The following is a 14,090-nucleotide window of genomic DNA, read 5'->3' on the forward strand; positions in this document are numbered from 1 at the left end:
ATCACTCCAAACGTCCCCCCCTTCCTTCTTATTCCCCCAGCTTTATATACTGAGCATGACGTCACATGGTATGGAATATCCCTTTGGCCAGTTCTCGGTCAGCTGTCCTGGCTGTGCCCCCTCCCAGCTTCTTGTGCACCTCCAGCCTTCTCAGTCGGTAGAGCATGGGAAGCTGAAAAGTCCTTGACTAGTGTAAGCACTACCTAGCAACAACTAAAACATCGGTGTGTTATCAACATTGTTCTCACCCTAAATCCAAAACACAGCACTGTACCAGCTACTAGGAAGGAAATTAACTCTATCCCTGCTGAAACCAGGACAGGTGTCTTCTTCAAGTCTGAGTGAAAAAGAGCACGTGGAAAAAATTGAATTTTGGAGCTTTTTGTTTCTCTTGATTTCATTCTTTGTAACATCAGTATTAGTAAAATATTAAGTTGTATTTGAATGCAAAATGAAAAGAACAATAATAGAACTATAGAAAATGTGATTCACTGGCTTTCTGTAAATAAGAGGTCTTCAGTCCAGGTGTTCCAGCCTCTGCTAGCATGTGAAGGAGAAGTGTGACAGCTCTTGCGACAGTGTCTTTCATCTACAACATAGCTGTCACAATTAATTCTTGCACCAGTTCCTTGATCTCACTCAGAAAGACAGCATTCATTTTGTTAAATGCTGAAACAGGTTTTTGTGTGTGGAAAGACAACACAGGATACATTTTAATAACCTGAATATTCAAAATAAGTTATTACTCACTATCATGCTGAGCTGTCATATCAGATTTAACATGTTCAGATGAAAAGATAATACATTAGTCACCTTTCATACTACAAATACCTATTATTTCTAGTTGGTAAATGATAAACACTGAACGATATTCTGCCAGCTCTGCTTAGAATAAACACAGAAGCTAATGCTACTGAGATCTGATGTCTTACCCTTCTTGCATGCTTTCTAGAAATGATTACTTTCTTCCTTTCATCTCATTCTCCATTTTCTTAAGAAAATTGCAAATGAGACATAACATTTACAAGAAAAAGTGTTTGACGTAAGCTAATGAATCAGCAAAATAAACCTGCATAGTTCTGCCAGTGCTATTAAGAGTCTGAATTTAACCACCACCCCACCACTCCAGTTCTGCTTCCAGGAGTTCCCTAAATTTTCAGCAGTCCTGAACTGCTACAGTTGTACTATATATGGACTGGATTTAGACTGTTCAAAAGTGAAATGAAGTTCAGCAAATCTGTTAATTCACATAGAGAATTACTGATCAACAGTGTATTCTTTCATGTTTTCCAAGGAATTTCTACTCAACGGTTTAAAGATTTTTAGCGTGAGTCAGGGGTTTGTCACAAATTTTCCTTTCAGGAGCCTCATTGGCTTAACCTATGTAGGCTGTGCTCTCTGCTATTAGAGAGACCTGTCATCTATTTAACAAACCAGGTGGGCATGAGAGATGTACCAAATAAACAGTGGTCTTTCCCCTCCAGAACTCAGAGCTGTGCATTAAACAGCCTGTCAAGAAATGCATCACTGAGTTCTGGTGTGCTTCTGTTTTACAAGTGGAAATAACTATACAACTTCATTTTTGAAGTTGCAGTCTAACAACACTCACATTTTTCTTCAGGTCAGAGCCAGCAATATCTGTAATTTTAGCAATAGCAGCTGGAAGAATGGAATCTCTTTATTGATTAATCACACTGGCTGAACGATATATTGTTTCCTGAATTTTATTTTATTCTTTTCTTAGTGATAAACTTGCCCAGAGAACTTTTTTTTTTAAATGGAATCAGAAAAATAGCTTTTTAAAGAAATGTAGAAAATCAGTCCAATTAGTTCCTCCTTGCTAAAATGCATTAGTGAAGTCAGGTGATATTGATCAAAAATCTTGTAAACAAAGGAAATTTAGAATTATTGCAAGGAATTTTGGTACAGAAGTTACATAAGTCTGTTCAAAAGTATACAGGTACTTGGAAAGCAATAAAGCAGTCCTCAGCGATAAATGCAGTTCTCAGCATGGACGTTATCCTAAAGGCTTTCCTTGAACCGTATAGCTCCCTGTAACATAATTCAGAAAGGACAACACGATGTACTGCCTTATCTATATAATTTCTTGTCCGCTTTATATTCCTTGTACTTTTTCAGTGTTCCTGCCTAGTTTTGTCCCTAATCCAACTTAAACTATTCCAGCTACTTCTAAACTTCCAAGAAAATCACAGAACAATGTAGTCTTTAGGATAAGAAATTCCAAGAAAAGAAGCTGATGATGAAAATAAATTGTCTGGCCTAAACCAGATAAATTTTATTATGAATTTTACTGTTGTAGTAAAGCTCCAGGTGTGCTATCACAAAGGCAAAGAGTAATTTAAGGCATGATTTCATGATTGTTTTAATTTGCCATAAATCCATGCTCCCTCATTAGGTTTTAGGCAGACTAGACAGATAACTGAATGATCATTTTCACACAGATCCATTCCCTGCATCCAGTTGAACACTCCCCTTCTGTAGCAACAGCAGCAATCTTGGCTTTGTGCTTTTTACTTTATTAAAGTGGCAAGGATGACAAAACTTTTCTGAAGTCTACATGTGGATTCAAATTATCTTGACATTTGCTATGTACTTAGGGGTGGAGACAAGGTTTGGAAGTTCAAAAAGGCATTTGAGCAGGAGTTTCTTGCTCAAAAATGCACATCTCTTGAGTTTATGTGGGGGTTTTTTAATGTCCATCCTTGAGATTCTGATTATTGGTTTGACCTTCCTGAAACTGACTTCATTCAGTCAGAATCTGCCCACTCCAGTATGCAAAACTCCCTGTCGTAAAAGGAAACAATATGTAAAAAAAGTCTAGATATACAGTGGACTTGTCCAAATAGTGTGTAATTGGGAGGGAAATAGTTATGTGCAATATGACGAAGACCTTCATGTAAACTACATCACATGTGTTGGGTAATAGTGCCGTGGTTATTGAACCTGAACTAATAGATAAGTGCTGTGAATTAAGTCCTATATTTGGTAGTTTTTAGTGCTTGAGTTCTCATTTCAGAGAATTCCTGTGCTTGTATCTCTGCTGATTGCTGTGGCTGGGGTGAAAACCATATGTAAAGTCATCTCTGATAATATTAAGTAAATAGAGAAAATGAGTTGATAAAAAGCGAATACTTTTGTGGGACTGTCGTGTTCCTTAACTTTTCATTGCCTTTTTTACAGAGGTTTCAGTATAGCTGAAATTGACATTTGGAAAGGGCACAAGATGCTTCTAGGCAACCTCATCTCCTTATTGCTAAAGTTTTGGGAAAATTAATATTTACTGGATGTGCCACAAATTGTTGTTTATTCTGTGTAAGCATCTTGTGCCTCTAGGCACTATGCATGTATGAATGGAGGCTATTGCAATGTGTTCTTGGAAGCAGGTTAAATGAGTCAGAGTTTTTTACTGTTAATTTTTGCCACTATATAAGAAAAAATTTCTATTCACTAAATACTCTTTGTGTCAAATTGTCAGTCTGATTGTTGTCTGAAATGCTTATTTGTTTTCTAAATAGTTTTGGGGAAGGTTGATTTGCTTTGCTGAGTTACCTTTCACTTAAAACGAATTATCAAACAAATCTCCAAACCAATGAAAGAAAAACCCAGAAACCCCACTATTTTGTAGACTGCCAGGGATATATCTATGTATACAGCCTTTATCCTGCATGAGGAGACCTCTGTCTCTCTGTCAAAGACTTTGCAGAGTCCTTAATTACATTTTGAAGTTTCCAGAAGCTACTAAATATTGCTCTTTCAATTGAGGTGAGGGAGGTCAGTTTGTTTGCTTGTTTTTTACTGATATTAGAGGTAATGACACTGCTGTCAACTCTGTATTTGCTATTATTAGTAATATATATTGAATGTTTAATAAGGTACTTGCAAATTGTAATTATTTAACAGAATTGATATTGTGGCAGATATTTTAACTAAATTTGCATTTAGTTTCATGTATAATCATGATCTGTAATTCTTACGAGATTATAATAGTTGAATACTTCTGTACAAAGTCTCAAGATTAATGCTGCCCTCAATCTTGAGCCTTCTTAATTCTACCCTTGTTTATAGTAATTAAATATGCTGAAGTTATTTTTGTTTTCTCTTTTTTAAACTCTTTGCACTTAGCAATGTAGCAAGAAAGCATCAGCTTCGTTGTTGTGGATCCTGAAATCATCTGGAATAATTGCAAACCGTCCTTGGCCACGGATCACTCTTACATTGACAACCACTGCTATAATATTAACTATGGCTGTATTCAACATGGTAAGGGGAAAAGGGGTAATTTTTCTTGGTTTCTTTGTTCTTTTAAGATCCTTTTTTTTTTGTTCAGTATTTGATTAGATGTCAAATTTATGGCCCATGGCTATGCCAGGAACATACATGATAGTGATTGCCAGAGACAGAAATGTAAAGCAGAGCAACAGAAAACATACTGTATAATGGGGACCTCTGCAAACAGGATACTCAGCAAGAGCTCGGATCTTGACTACGTTTATTAAAGAAAAATGTAGTTTATAAGGAATAGAAGATAGTTAAATCACAGGTTTGAATTGTTCAAATCCCTTGCTCATCTATGCATTGCTTAGAAAGACAGAGTATGGCTCAAAGAATGAAGTATCTCTTCACAGGTTATGTGGAAGACTGTGCGAAACAAACTAAGCTTTATTCAGATTTGTGATGCTCCTCTGCTGATCACAAAATGATCATAATGTATACATTATTGAATTTCACATGCTTGTCTTTTTTTTTTTTTTAAGAGGAAAAAAATTCAAAGTTACATCGAAACTTCAAAAGTACTGAACTACAAGTTTGTTAGGGTTTACCTCTACTTTAGGCATTTCCACCTGTGCTTTTCTTTTCTCTCCTAATAGGGAAAATCCATGTAATTCTATTATGCTTTTGTAACTATAGCAAATACAGAGTAGATCTGTCATTAGTCTGCATAAAGCCTGAATCTTAATGTCTTCATTTATTCTGAAGGATGTGTTGGCTAATGGGATGAGCCATATATGGGATCAAAAAACTTCCCTTGTTTTGCCCTATTGGCTGAGCCTGGTTCTATTTGTAAACATGTGAAAGTGTTCCAGCTCAGTTCTGTATCTGCAAAATGGGAACTGTAATATTTATTTAGGTAATGTTTTCATTGCAACATTAATGCATAGATATTAGTCACATTTCAAGTGGGAGATTTGCACTTCAGCACTTTTGAAATTGCAACTCTAGCGCTTCCTTGAGTTGCTGGTACTTTTGTTACTTGAGGTTCAGAAAGGACTTAAAGATTGATAATACCCACACTGTTTTATTTTGTTTTCCCACAACATTTCAGGGGACCCTTAGTCAATCATTTGTTACAGTAGGTACTAAACTTGTCAGAATCATGTAATCATGTAATGTGGGCTTTTAAATGTGAAAACTTGAAATTTCTTGTAGAACCTTCTCTCCATTTTTTCTATTAAATGATCCTAGTCTTGTTTTTGTTGGTTTTCTTTTCAGGAAAGTAGATATTTTCCTTTCTTTCTCCTGCTTTTTTTTTAAGGAGAGGAGATAGATAGACTCAAAAACAATTCCATATTCACGAATTTAAAATTCAGCTAATTGAATTTGGTGTTTAAGGCTGGAAAATGAGAAAATCAGCTCACTTTTTAGCAGTGAAGGCAGTTAGCAATGGGAACAAATTATTCTGAAAAGTTGTTGATTCTCCATCACTTCTTGTCCTTAGCTGAAGACTATATGCCTTTATGAATGATAACCTTTAGCCAAGCTAAAGTTATTTGGCATACTACAGGACAAATCCTGGAGAAGGAGTAGCTTGTAAAATGTAGCTCAGATTAGACTTTCTTTTATTTTGAACCATATAAGTGTATAAGGGGAAATGAAATAACCTACTTGGGTTTAAAGTATACTTTGAGTTAGAGGTCATGCAACCATGTGGTTAGTTATTAAGCTAAAAAGTGTAAAAGAAGATACGGTCAGCAACTGTTTTTTCCTTAGACTGAAGTTCTACTACTGTGTACAGCCCACTTCAAATTTGGCCTTCAACTAGTAAAAGACATTTTAGCAAAAAAGCAGTTGTTCGGTACATCATTTTTAGAAAAAGTTCTTCGTTTTATTGGTTCAAGTCCACTTTTATGTGGACTGAATGTTACAGTAAAACTTAATAGGTTGTATTTTAAAGTTTTTGTGCCTTATCAGTAATGACTGCAGTATTACAAATAATCATGTTCCATGATATTCATGAGATGATAATTTTAAGTATAATTCCCACCTTGAAACTAAACCTTAATAGTTTGACTAGCAAAACTGACTTTAAATGTGATTGTGAAATTTGCATTTCCTTAATATTAATAGCAAATTGTGGGAGAGACTCTGAAGTATCATTATGATATCTCCAAGCAACATGTACTTAATAGCAGAGTCCATTAACTGCATTTATTTCTATGAACTCTTTCAGTAGAAAAAGGCAAAATGTAGCCATTAAGATTTAATGGAGATAAAAAGCGTCTAGCCATCCCACACCTAATAAATCATAATTAAGACCAAAATGTCAAATAAAACTCAGTCTTTATGGTCAAGGGACATTAGAAAAGAGTGGGGGTGCAATTTTATTTCAAATTAGCTGTTTCAGCAGACATCTGAATCTAGTCTTCACGTTTGAGCGGTATATAGTCATGATCAGTGGAGGGAAGTTAAAAAACAGCTAATGTGACATAAGTATCAAATACTTCTTAGCTGAAGGGAGAGGTTGACTAATGCTGCTTCCATTGAGCGTTAGATCTGGTGCCATATATAGAGCAGAGCAACAATCAATGGCTGAGGAAAACTGTTTTTGCAAAGCTGACCTGCATTAAACCAAACATGAGGAAGTATATTGCAGGGAACAATCCAGACATCTCAGAGAGACAGTAGGACTGCATGACTGCAAAGGGTTGGTTCTTGGAAGCTGAATGAATGACTGTATACAATACATCAAATGATTGTGCCTCACCATCCTCTGGGATTCATGAGATCTTAAGGAACATGGCACGATGTAAGAGCCCTGGAACAGCTCTTTGTTTCAGTGACTTCTGCATCGAATGCATGAACAGTTCTTGGCACAGCAACAGGATCTCAGGGCTGTACTGTCCCAGGAAGGTGCCCTAACTACCAGCTTTCAGATTCAGGGTCATAGAATCACAGAATCATAGAATAGCTTGGGTTGGAAGGAACCATTAAAGGTCATCTAGTCCAACCCCCCTGCCGTGGGCAGGGACATCTTCAACTAGATCAGGTTGCTCAGAGCCCCATCCAACCTGATCTTGAGTGTTTCCAGGGATGGGGCATCCACCACCTCTCTGGGCAACCTGTTCCAGTGTTTCACCACCCTCATCATAAAAAATTTCTTCCTTATACCTAGTCTATATCTACCCCCTTTAGTTTAAAACCGTTACTCCTTGTCCTATCGCAACAGGCCCTGCTAAAAAGTTTGTCTCCATCTTTCTTATAAGCCCCCTTTAAGTACTGAAAGTATTGTGTTCAGTTTTGGGCCCTTCACTACAAGAAGGACATTGAGGTGCTGGAGCGCGTCCAGAGAAGGGCAACAAAGCTGGTGAGGGGTCTGGAGAACAAGTCTTATGAGGAGCGGCTGAGGGAACTGGGGTTGTTTAGCCTGGAGAAAAGGAGGCTGAGGGGAGACCTCATCGCTCTCTACAACTCCCTGAAAGGAGGTTGTAGCGAGGTGGGTGTTGGTCTCTTCTCCCAAGTAACTAGCGATAGGACGAGAGGAAATGGCCTCAAGTTGCGCCAGGGGAGGTTTAGATTGGACGTGAGGAAAAATTTCTTTACTGAAAGAGTGGTTAAACATTGGAAGAGGCTGCCCGGGGAAGTGGTTGAGTCCCCATCCCTGGAAGTATTTAAAAGACGAGTAGATAAGGCACTTAGGGACATGGTTTAGTGGGCATGGTGGTGTTGGGTTGACGGTTGGACTCGATGATCTTAGAGGTCTTTTGCAACCTTAATGATTCTATGATTCTATTCTATGATTCTATGAAAGGCCACAATAAGGTCTTCCTGGAGCCTTCGCTTCTCCAGGCTGAACAACCCCAACTCTCTCAGCCTTTATTCATAGGAGAGGTGTTCCATCCCTCTGATCATTTTTGTGGCCATCCTCTGGATGTTACTTGCTTTCTTGTCTTTCGTCCAGTGAATTTTGAACAACTGGACTATTTCCTTTGAAAGAACATGTCTATAGAAATGTGAAGACTGACAGAGGTTTGAGTATTTTTGCTCCATTTTTTAATGTACATCTGTGAGTATGAGCTGCCTTAAATGATGCAAGTATTGGTCCCATATTGTTCTCCCTCTAGTCATGGCTGATATCCCGTGTTTTAATAATGACAAATAATTAAGCAAACCTGCTTCCATTCTCATAGTAGAAAGTTGGGTTTTTTAATATAACTTCCTTTTAGTGTGGCTAACTCTGTTAATGCAGTTGCTGACCTTGCTGAGTGCTGTATTTTTAATAGGCAAGCTCTTTGGCAGATACGCTCTAATTATATGTCCCCACAGTGCCTAGCACATTGAAGACCCTGTTTTGGAGGGTGGCTAATGCATTTCTCTTAAGAAGAATAAACAGACACTGCCTAGAGCCTGACCTGGCCTAGGAGTTGGAAGGAGAAAGGGGAATGCACAGCTGCAGTCATGCAATTTAAGTGGTACATGCAGGGCCCCATCACAAATCCATTCCAGATTATAGGCAGGATTTAAGAAACTTACTAAAGTCAGTATCAGTCTAGGTACACTGGACTAGCAGAGATGCACTAGCAGGTGAGATACCGTCCTGAAATAATGTTTACAGCAGTTCCGGTGTCTTTCAAGTGTCTGGGGGGAGATAGAGTCATGCTGTCACATGATCGTTTGCTCCACAGTCCAGCAAAGATGAACCCACATAAGTGAGCATCACTCCATATCTGTCAAATACGACGACGGTATCTGAGTCTGTAAAGGCCCAGCAGGCTCCTCGTCTCTCTTACCTAATGGTGCTGGGAGCTTTGAACAAGGCAGTTGCTTGCCACTGCATATTGCTTCTACAGGGAGGCTGGGACTTGATACATGGGGACACATAGATGGTTATGCATTTTCACTTGGCACACAAACTTATAAAAAGTGAAATGAAATTATTGAGCAACTTGAATTTGGTAAGTTTGACTATTAACAAGAGACACACCGTAGGACACCAAATAATGCAGATGCATGAGCACTTTGAAGCTAAGAAGTCTTGTACAAACCCAGAGACAAAATGCTCTAAAAATCCTATTCAGTGCAGTGTAGTACTCTGGATCTTCATCATCCTTTTCCAACTTACCGATATCTCAGCATCACCTCTTGTTTATTCAAAAAATGCTTAATAGTCTAGGTAGCGTTCCAGGCTCTTCTTAAACTTCTGCTTATGAGCTTGTGAAGATGAGGAATGATGCCAGTATTTGCAATTCTCCATATTCTTCTTGGGGCATTCATGTGGGGATAAATTCCTGACTCAGCTGCCAGACCAACTGGCATTTTTCAAAGGAAGCGGTGATAGGCATTTCGCAAAGAAAGTTCTCCTAAGCCACATGGATATTTGGAGAGTTGGTAGAAAAATTAAAAACAAAGAAGAGGACTCCTGCATGTTTGCCTCAGAGTTTCAAACAAAAGAGTGATGCTGAACAAAAGCATCATTGCTTCAGTTTTTTTGTGTTAAGAAAAATGTAAATCCTCTAGTTCAACCTATGATACCAGACTTGCATGCTTCTGCCATACTTAAAAGTATTCTCTTCTTACTCTATCTTTTGCTGAACAAAAGAGTAGGGCACAAACATGAACAACTTTGTTTACAACAGCACTATAAAAACTGTAGACCATTGTGTCTTGAAGAGATTGCATAGATCTTCTGAAATGGCAGAAAATTAATTTAAAGTATAGTTGCATGTTCATGTGAGGCAAGGAGGTAGTGGGGAGAGAGAGGGATGGTGACAATGATGTTTTTTATACTGTTCTTTATAGTCTTCACATGTCCATTTCCAGCGTAATTTTGTGTAATAAGGAAGAGAAAACAATGATGGGACCAAATGAAACGTAAGCTGTAAATTCAGTTGAGCTGCATTTTTTGGTAGCATGCCAGACCTTTGTTTTTGCTGCTTATGTGTTTCCATTGATTAAGCACAGCTCTGCTGTGGGACTGCCGATCCTGGAGCACCTAATTCCTAAAGAGCTTACCTCTGAGCCATGGGGTTTCTTGCTCGTGTGCAAAAGGGCACTTGTTAGTGTTCTAAGGGTAGCCTATGCCTTCTTTTTGCACAGAAAATAATATTAGTATTTGTCTTTACAGATGGCTACTGCATGACATCGTGCTACCACAGGTTGATGACCACAGCTGAACTATCTGTGGCACTTGAATCAATCAATATTGCCTTTTACTCTGTGATTCAGTAGTTCAATGGAGGGTTATTTCCCAGCTCTCTCCCTCCTGCCCACCTGTCACGGGGTCAACCCATTCACACAGTAACTATTGAAACTTTACACGTTTTATTGTTTATTCCCTAATTGTTTAATTCAGTGGGCATTTGATTAGTGCACTTAATATTAAATTCTGCCGCCTTTTCTTCTTCTCAGTAGGATGCCATTTTATGCACATTAACATGGAAATCAGCAAGCCCACTTGCTTAGTAAGGTGAGATACAACCCATTCGACTTAGTCACATTTTCAGGCTGTCGGACCGTGTTCATTGTGACACCTTGGTTCTGGTGCCTTGTGGATTGTAGAGAAGGGTTGAAAGTACCTTGGTGAGAAAGTTGGCTTTGTTTTTAGTAAGATCTAAACTAGTGTATTATATAGTCTTCTGCAGATTCTTGGTCAGATAACAAGAGAGATGCACTAACTTGCTTATCCCATGTTGTGGGGGGAGGGTCTGTCGCCACATGGCTCCTATTGAAAGAAATAGCAGCACAGCAGGTATTTTCATCATGTGAGGCAAAAAACTCACAACTGAAGATTGCAGATTACACGAACACAAGAAAAGAAAAAGCTGTTAGAATATATGAAGTTAAAATGAGAATTTAATGGTAGTGTGCTCAGACGTTCCCTTGCAAACATTGGTATTCATAAAAAAATATTGCTTTCATTTGAGTCATTTGAGTAGGTGTGACTGCTTAGTAGGACTGAGCTGTCTCTTACAAAAAAATACTATGTTGAAGAACAATATCTATCTCCAAAGCGTGATAGCAAATGTAGATAACTGATGAGAGACAAGAAAGACAAGTACAAACATATCATTCAGAAATAAGTGTTGTTTGGCTCATGGGAGATGACATTTCCATATCCTTTTTTTTTCCTTTCTGTATTTATTTATGTATTCATAGATATACCACATTTCATATAGCATTCTGTGTATACAGGTAACATTTATAGGTCAGAAATGCCCTGTACAAAGCTCAAAACCAAAATTAAAATGCTTTAATAGAAATTAATATATATAAATATATATACACATATGTTTATATAATATACTTTGAGTTCTTCATGGTATATAATCTTTTGCTCTGTGGACACGTGTGGGATGGGATTCTGAAACTAAATACAGTTATTTCATGTTTGCAAAAAAAGTAAATGCACTATTAGTGGGATGTGGGGACTCTCTTCGCCCATCCTTGGCAAATGGCCTGGTTAACAACACCTATTAAGATGAGAATGTCAATTTAAATAGTTGGGGGCAGGGAGGGGGATTAAATACTTAAAGCTGTCTGGAGGGCCTTTGCCCAAAATTGTTCCTGTTAAAGAGGAAGACCAGCATCAGCTGAGTTAAACAGTAACCAAGGGACTTCTGAAGGAATTCTGAAATAAAGAAGGAAACAGTGTGAGAAGTATAAAAGAAGCATGGAAATTTTTAACAGGAGGCAGAAACCTATGAGTGGAAACAGCTGACTGTCAAAACCTGTTTTGACACTGCCATGAGTCACCCCTCTGGCACCACACCTCTGCCTCGGCCAGCGAGAGCAGCCTCCCTGTTGGATACTGTGAGCTGTCTGCTCTGCCACTGGGCAGGCAACAGTGCGGGCTGTGACAAGCAGGGACCCACACCTCAGGTTCGTCTGTGCGCATGAACTTGCAGGGTGCTTTCTCACTAGCATGTGCATTAACAATTTGTAAGGAGTTGCACAGGTGCGCATAAAGCTAGAGCACCCACATCTCCTTACAGGCGGGGTGTGCAAGTAGGGTAACCCATACTCCCAGAAGAGGGAGTGCGTGCGTGTAACCCACACGTCCTGTGGGAAGAGGCAGATGTTCATATAACTCTGTGTGTGTGTGCATGATTAGAGCTCTTTGGGATCAGTTATAGAAGGGTGTTTCAAAATCCCTAGGTGTTTATTAACATTTTGTAGGGTCTGGTTTTGCGGTTTATCTGTCATATTACTGATACTGATCCTGAATATATAGTTCATGGATTGCGGGTTAATGACGTGTAGTTGCACATAAACAGTCAGAGAAGCATGTTAGTGAAGGAAGACAACCTGAAAGTGCAATTGTACAAACAAAGGTGAGTGCCAACTTCTTGTAAAGCAGTCTTGGTAGCAGGTGGCATATCGATCACCTTTGCAAGTCCACAGCTGGTCCTGCTTCTGTTGAAGGGGTGTTACAGAGATTAGTTTCAAACTCTTCTCAGCAGTGCCACAAAACATACCAAGGGGCACTGACCACGGGTGGTGGCTTGGGAGGTTGGATAGTCTTTAAAAAGAGAAAAAAGTCACTGTGCACATAGTACAGTGCTGGGACATGTTGCCAAGGGGGATTGTGGGGCCTCCATCCTTGGAAGCTTTCAAGACTTGGCTATACAGAGCTGCAGCTGACCAGATTTAGTGTTAGTTAGTAAATTAATAAACGATTTTGATCCACATTTGGTTACTCTGAGTAAAACTGAGCAGTCTTTCTCTGGGGCAGTAGGTAAAGATGGGGATGGGAAAAGAATTTAGAGGTGGGTTACAAACCAGCTACCTGCAGAGGACAGCGGGTGAAAGGGAGGCAACCTGTGGAGCTCTGCAATGGTCAACCCAGTGTGGATTTTCATATACAGTGTATGAGAGGGACTGTGAAATTTGCTAATGAAATTAAGGTGTCAGGCAATGTCTGTGAGGGAAAGCTTGGGATTTTAGAAAGGAAGAAGTCAGCTGAGGATTTGAGTAAAAGAACTAGGATGAAATTTAGTAGTACAGAGTGCAAGATTATGGTTGGTCTGACAGACCAGTGACAAGAAATTCTGATACAAGTTGGAAGCTCATCAGATGGAGATGCGATGAGTTCAGGGTTTTAATTAATTATGTGGGTTTAATGACAACTCAGCTGAATCACAATAACCATCCATGTGGCTGCTCTTACCTCATGGTAAGTATAAACCACATTTACCTAAGTGAATCCCAATGAAGGAAAACTACCTTACATTTGCTGAGCGTGATGTTAGTGGCTGGGATTATGTCAATGTGCAGCAATGTGTTAAGCTGCTATAACGTCATGATCTGTCTGAGCCCCACTTGCGTGATGTACGGTGAGCTATTAAAGTTCTGTAGCTGTGAGCAAAGGAGCTGTCATTCTAGTATGTATAAAAACATATTTTCTGCAGAACTAGTATTAATGCTATTGCACAACTCACTGATAAAATCTGGGAAGTGTGTTTGCAGTTTTCGTCACCCAGAAGGTTGAATTAAAAGAGGTATGTACAGAGGGTGACTACTAGAATGATCAGGGGAATGAAAAGCTTATTTTCTGGGAAGAAACTAGAAAAACATAGATTGCTGACCATCGTGAAGGCTGAGTTGGCATTAAATATTGGTAATGTAAATACTAGGGAGAGAAAGGAGCTATCTGAAAGCTAAAGGATGAGATTAACACAAGAAGAAAAAAACATGGGAACTGGCCATGAATGATGGTTAAACTTAGAAACAGTTTAAGTGGTGAGATTCAAAGCAGTGGAATTAATGTAGTCTAATCTAACTCGTTAAAGCACTGGATCAATACATCAAAGGGTACTGTATGATGGTGGTTACCTGTGACATCAACTGCCTGAATG

The 14,090-nt window shown here is 38.8% G+C and overlaps 1 protein-coding gene across 3 annotated transcripts in view; it reads left to right on the forward strand.

Annotated features, from left to right (window-relative positions):
- The window catches only part of ADCY2 (adenylate cyclase 2), a 237,429-nt gene that overhangs the window by 191,896 nt on the left and 31,443 nt on the right, over nucleotides 1-14,090 (forward strand). For all 3 annotated transcript variants that reach the window (XM_076330310.1, XM_076330311.1, XM_076330312.1), the window contains one exon: nucleotides 4,144-4,281. In XM_076330310.1, the coding sequence (XP_076186425.1) occupies nucleotides 4,144-4,281 (138 nt within the window). The remainder of the gene's footprint in view (nucleotides 1-4,143; nucleotides 4,282-14,090) is intronic.

The sequence above is a fragment of the Aptenodytes patagonicus genome, chromosome 2, assembly GCF_965638725.1.
Source record: "Aptenodytes patagonicus chromosome 2, bAptPat1.pri.cur, whole genome shotgun sequence".
In the NCBI taxonomy this organism is placed as follows: Eukaryota; Metazoa; Chordata; class Aves; order Sphenisciformes; family Spheniscidae; genus Aptenodytes; species Aptenodytes patagonicus.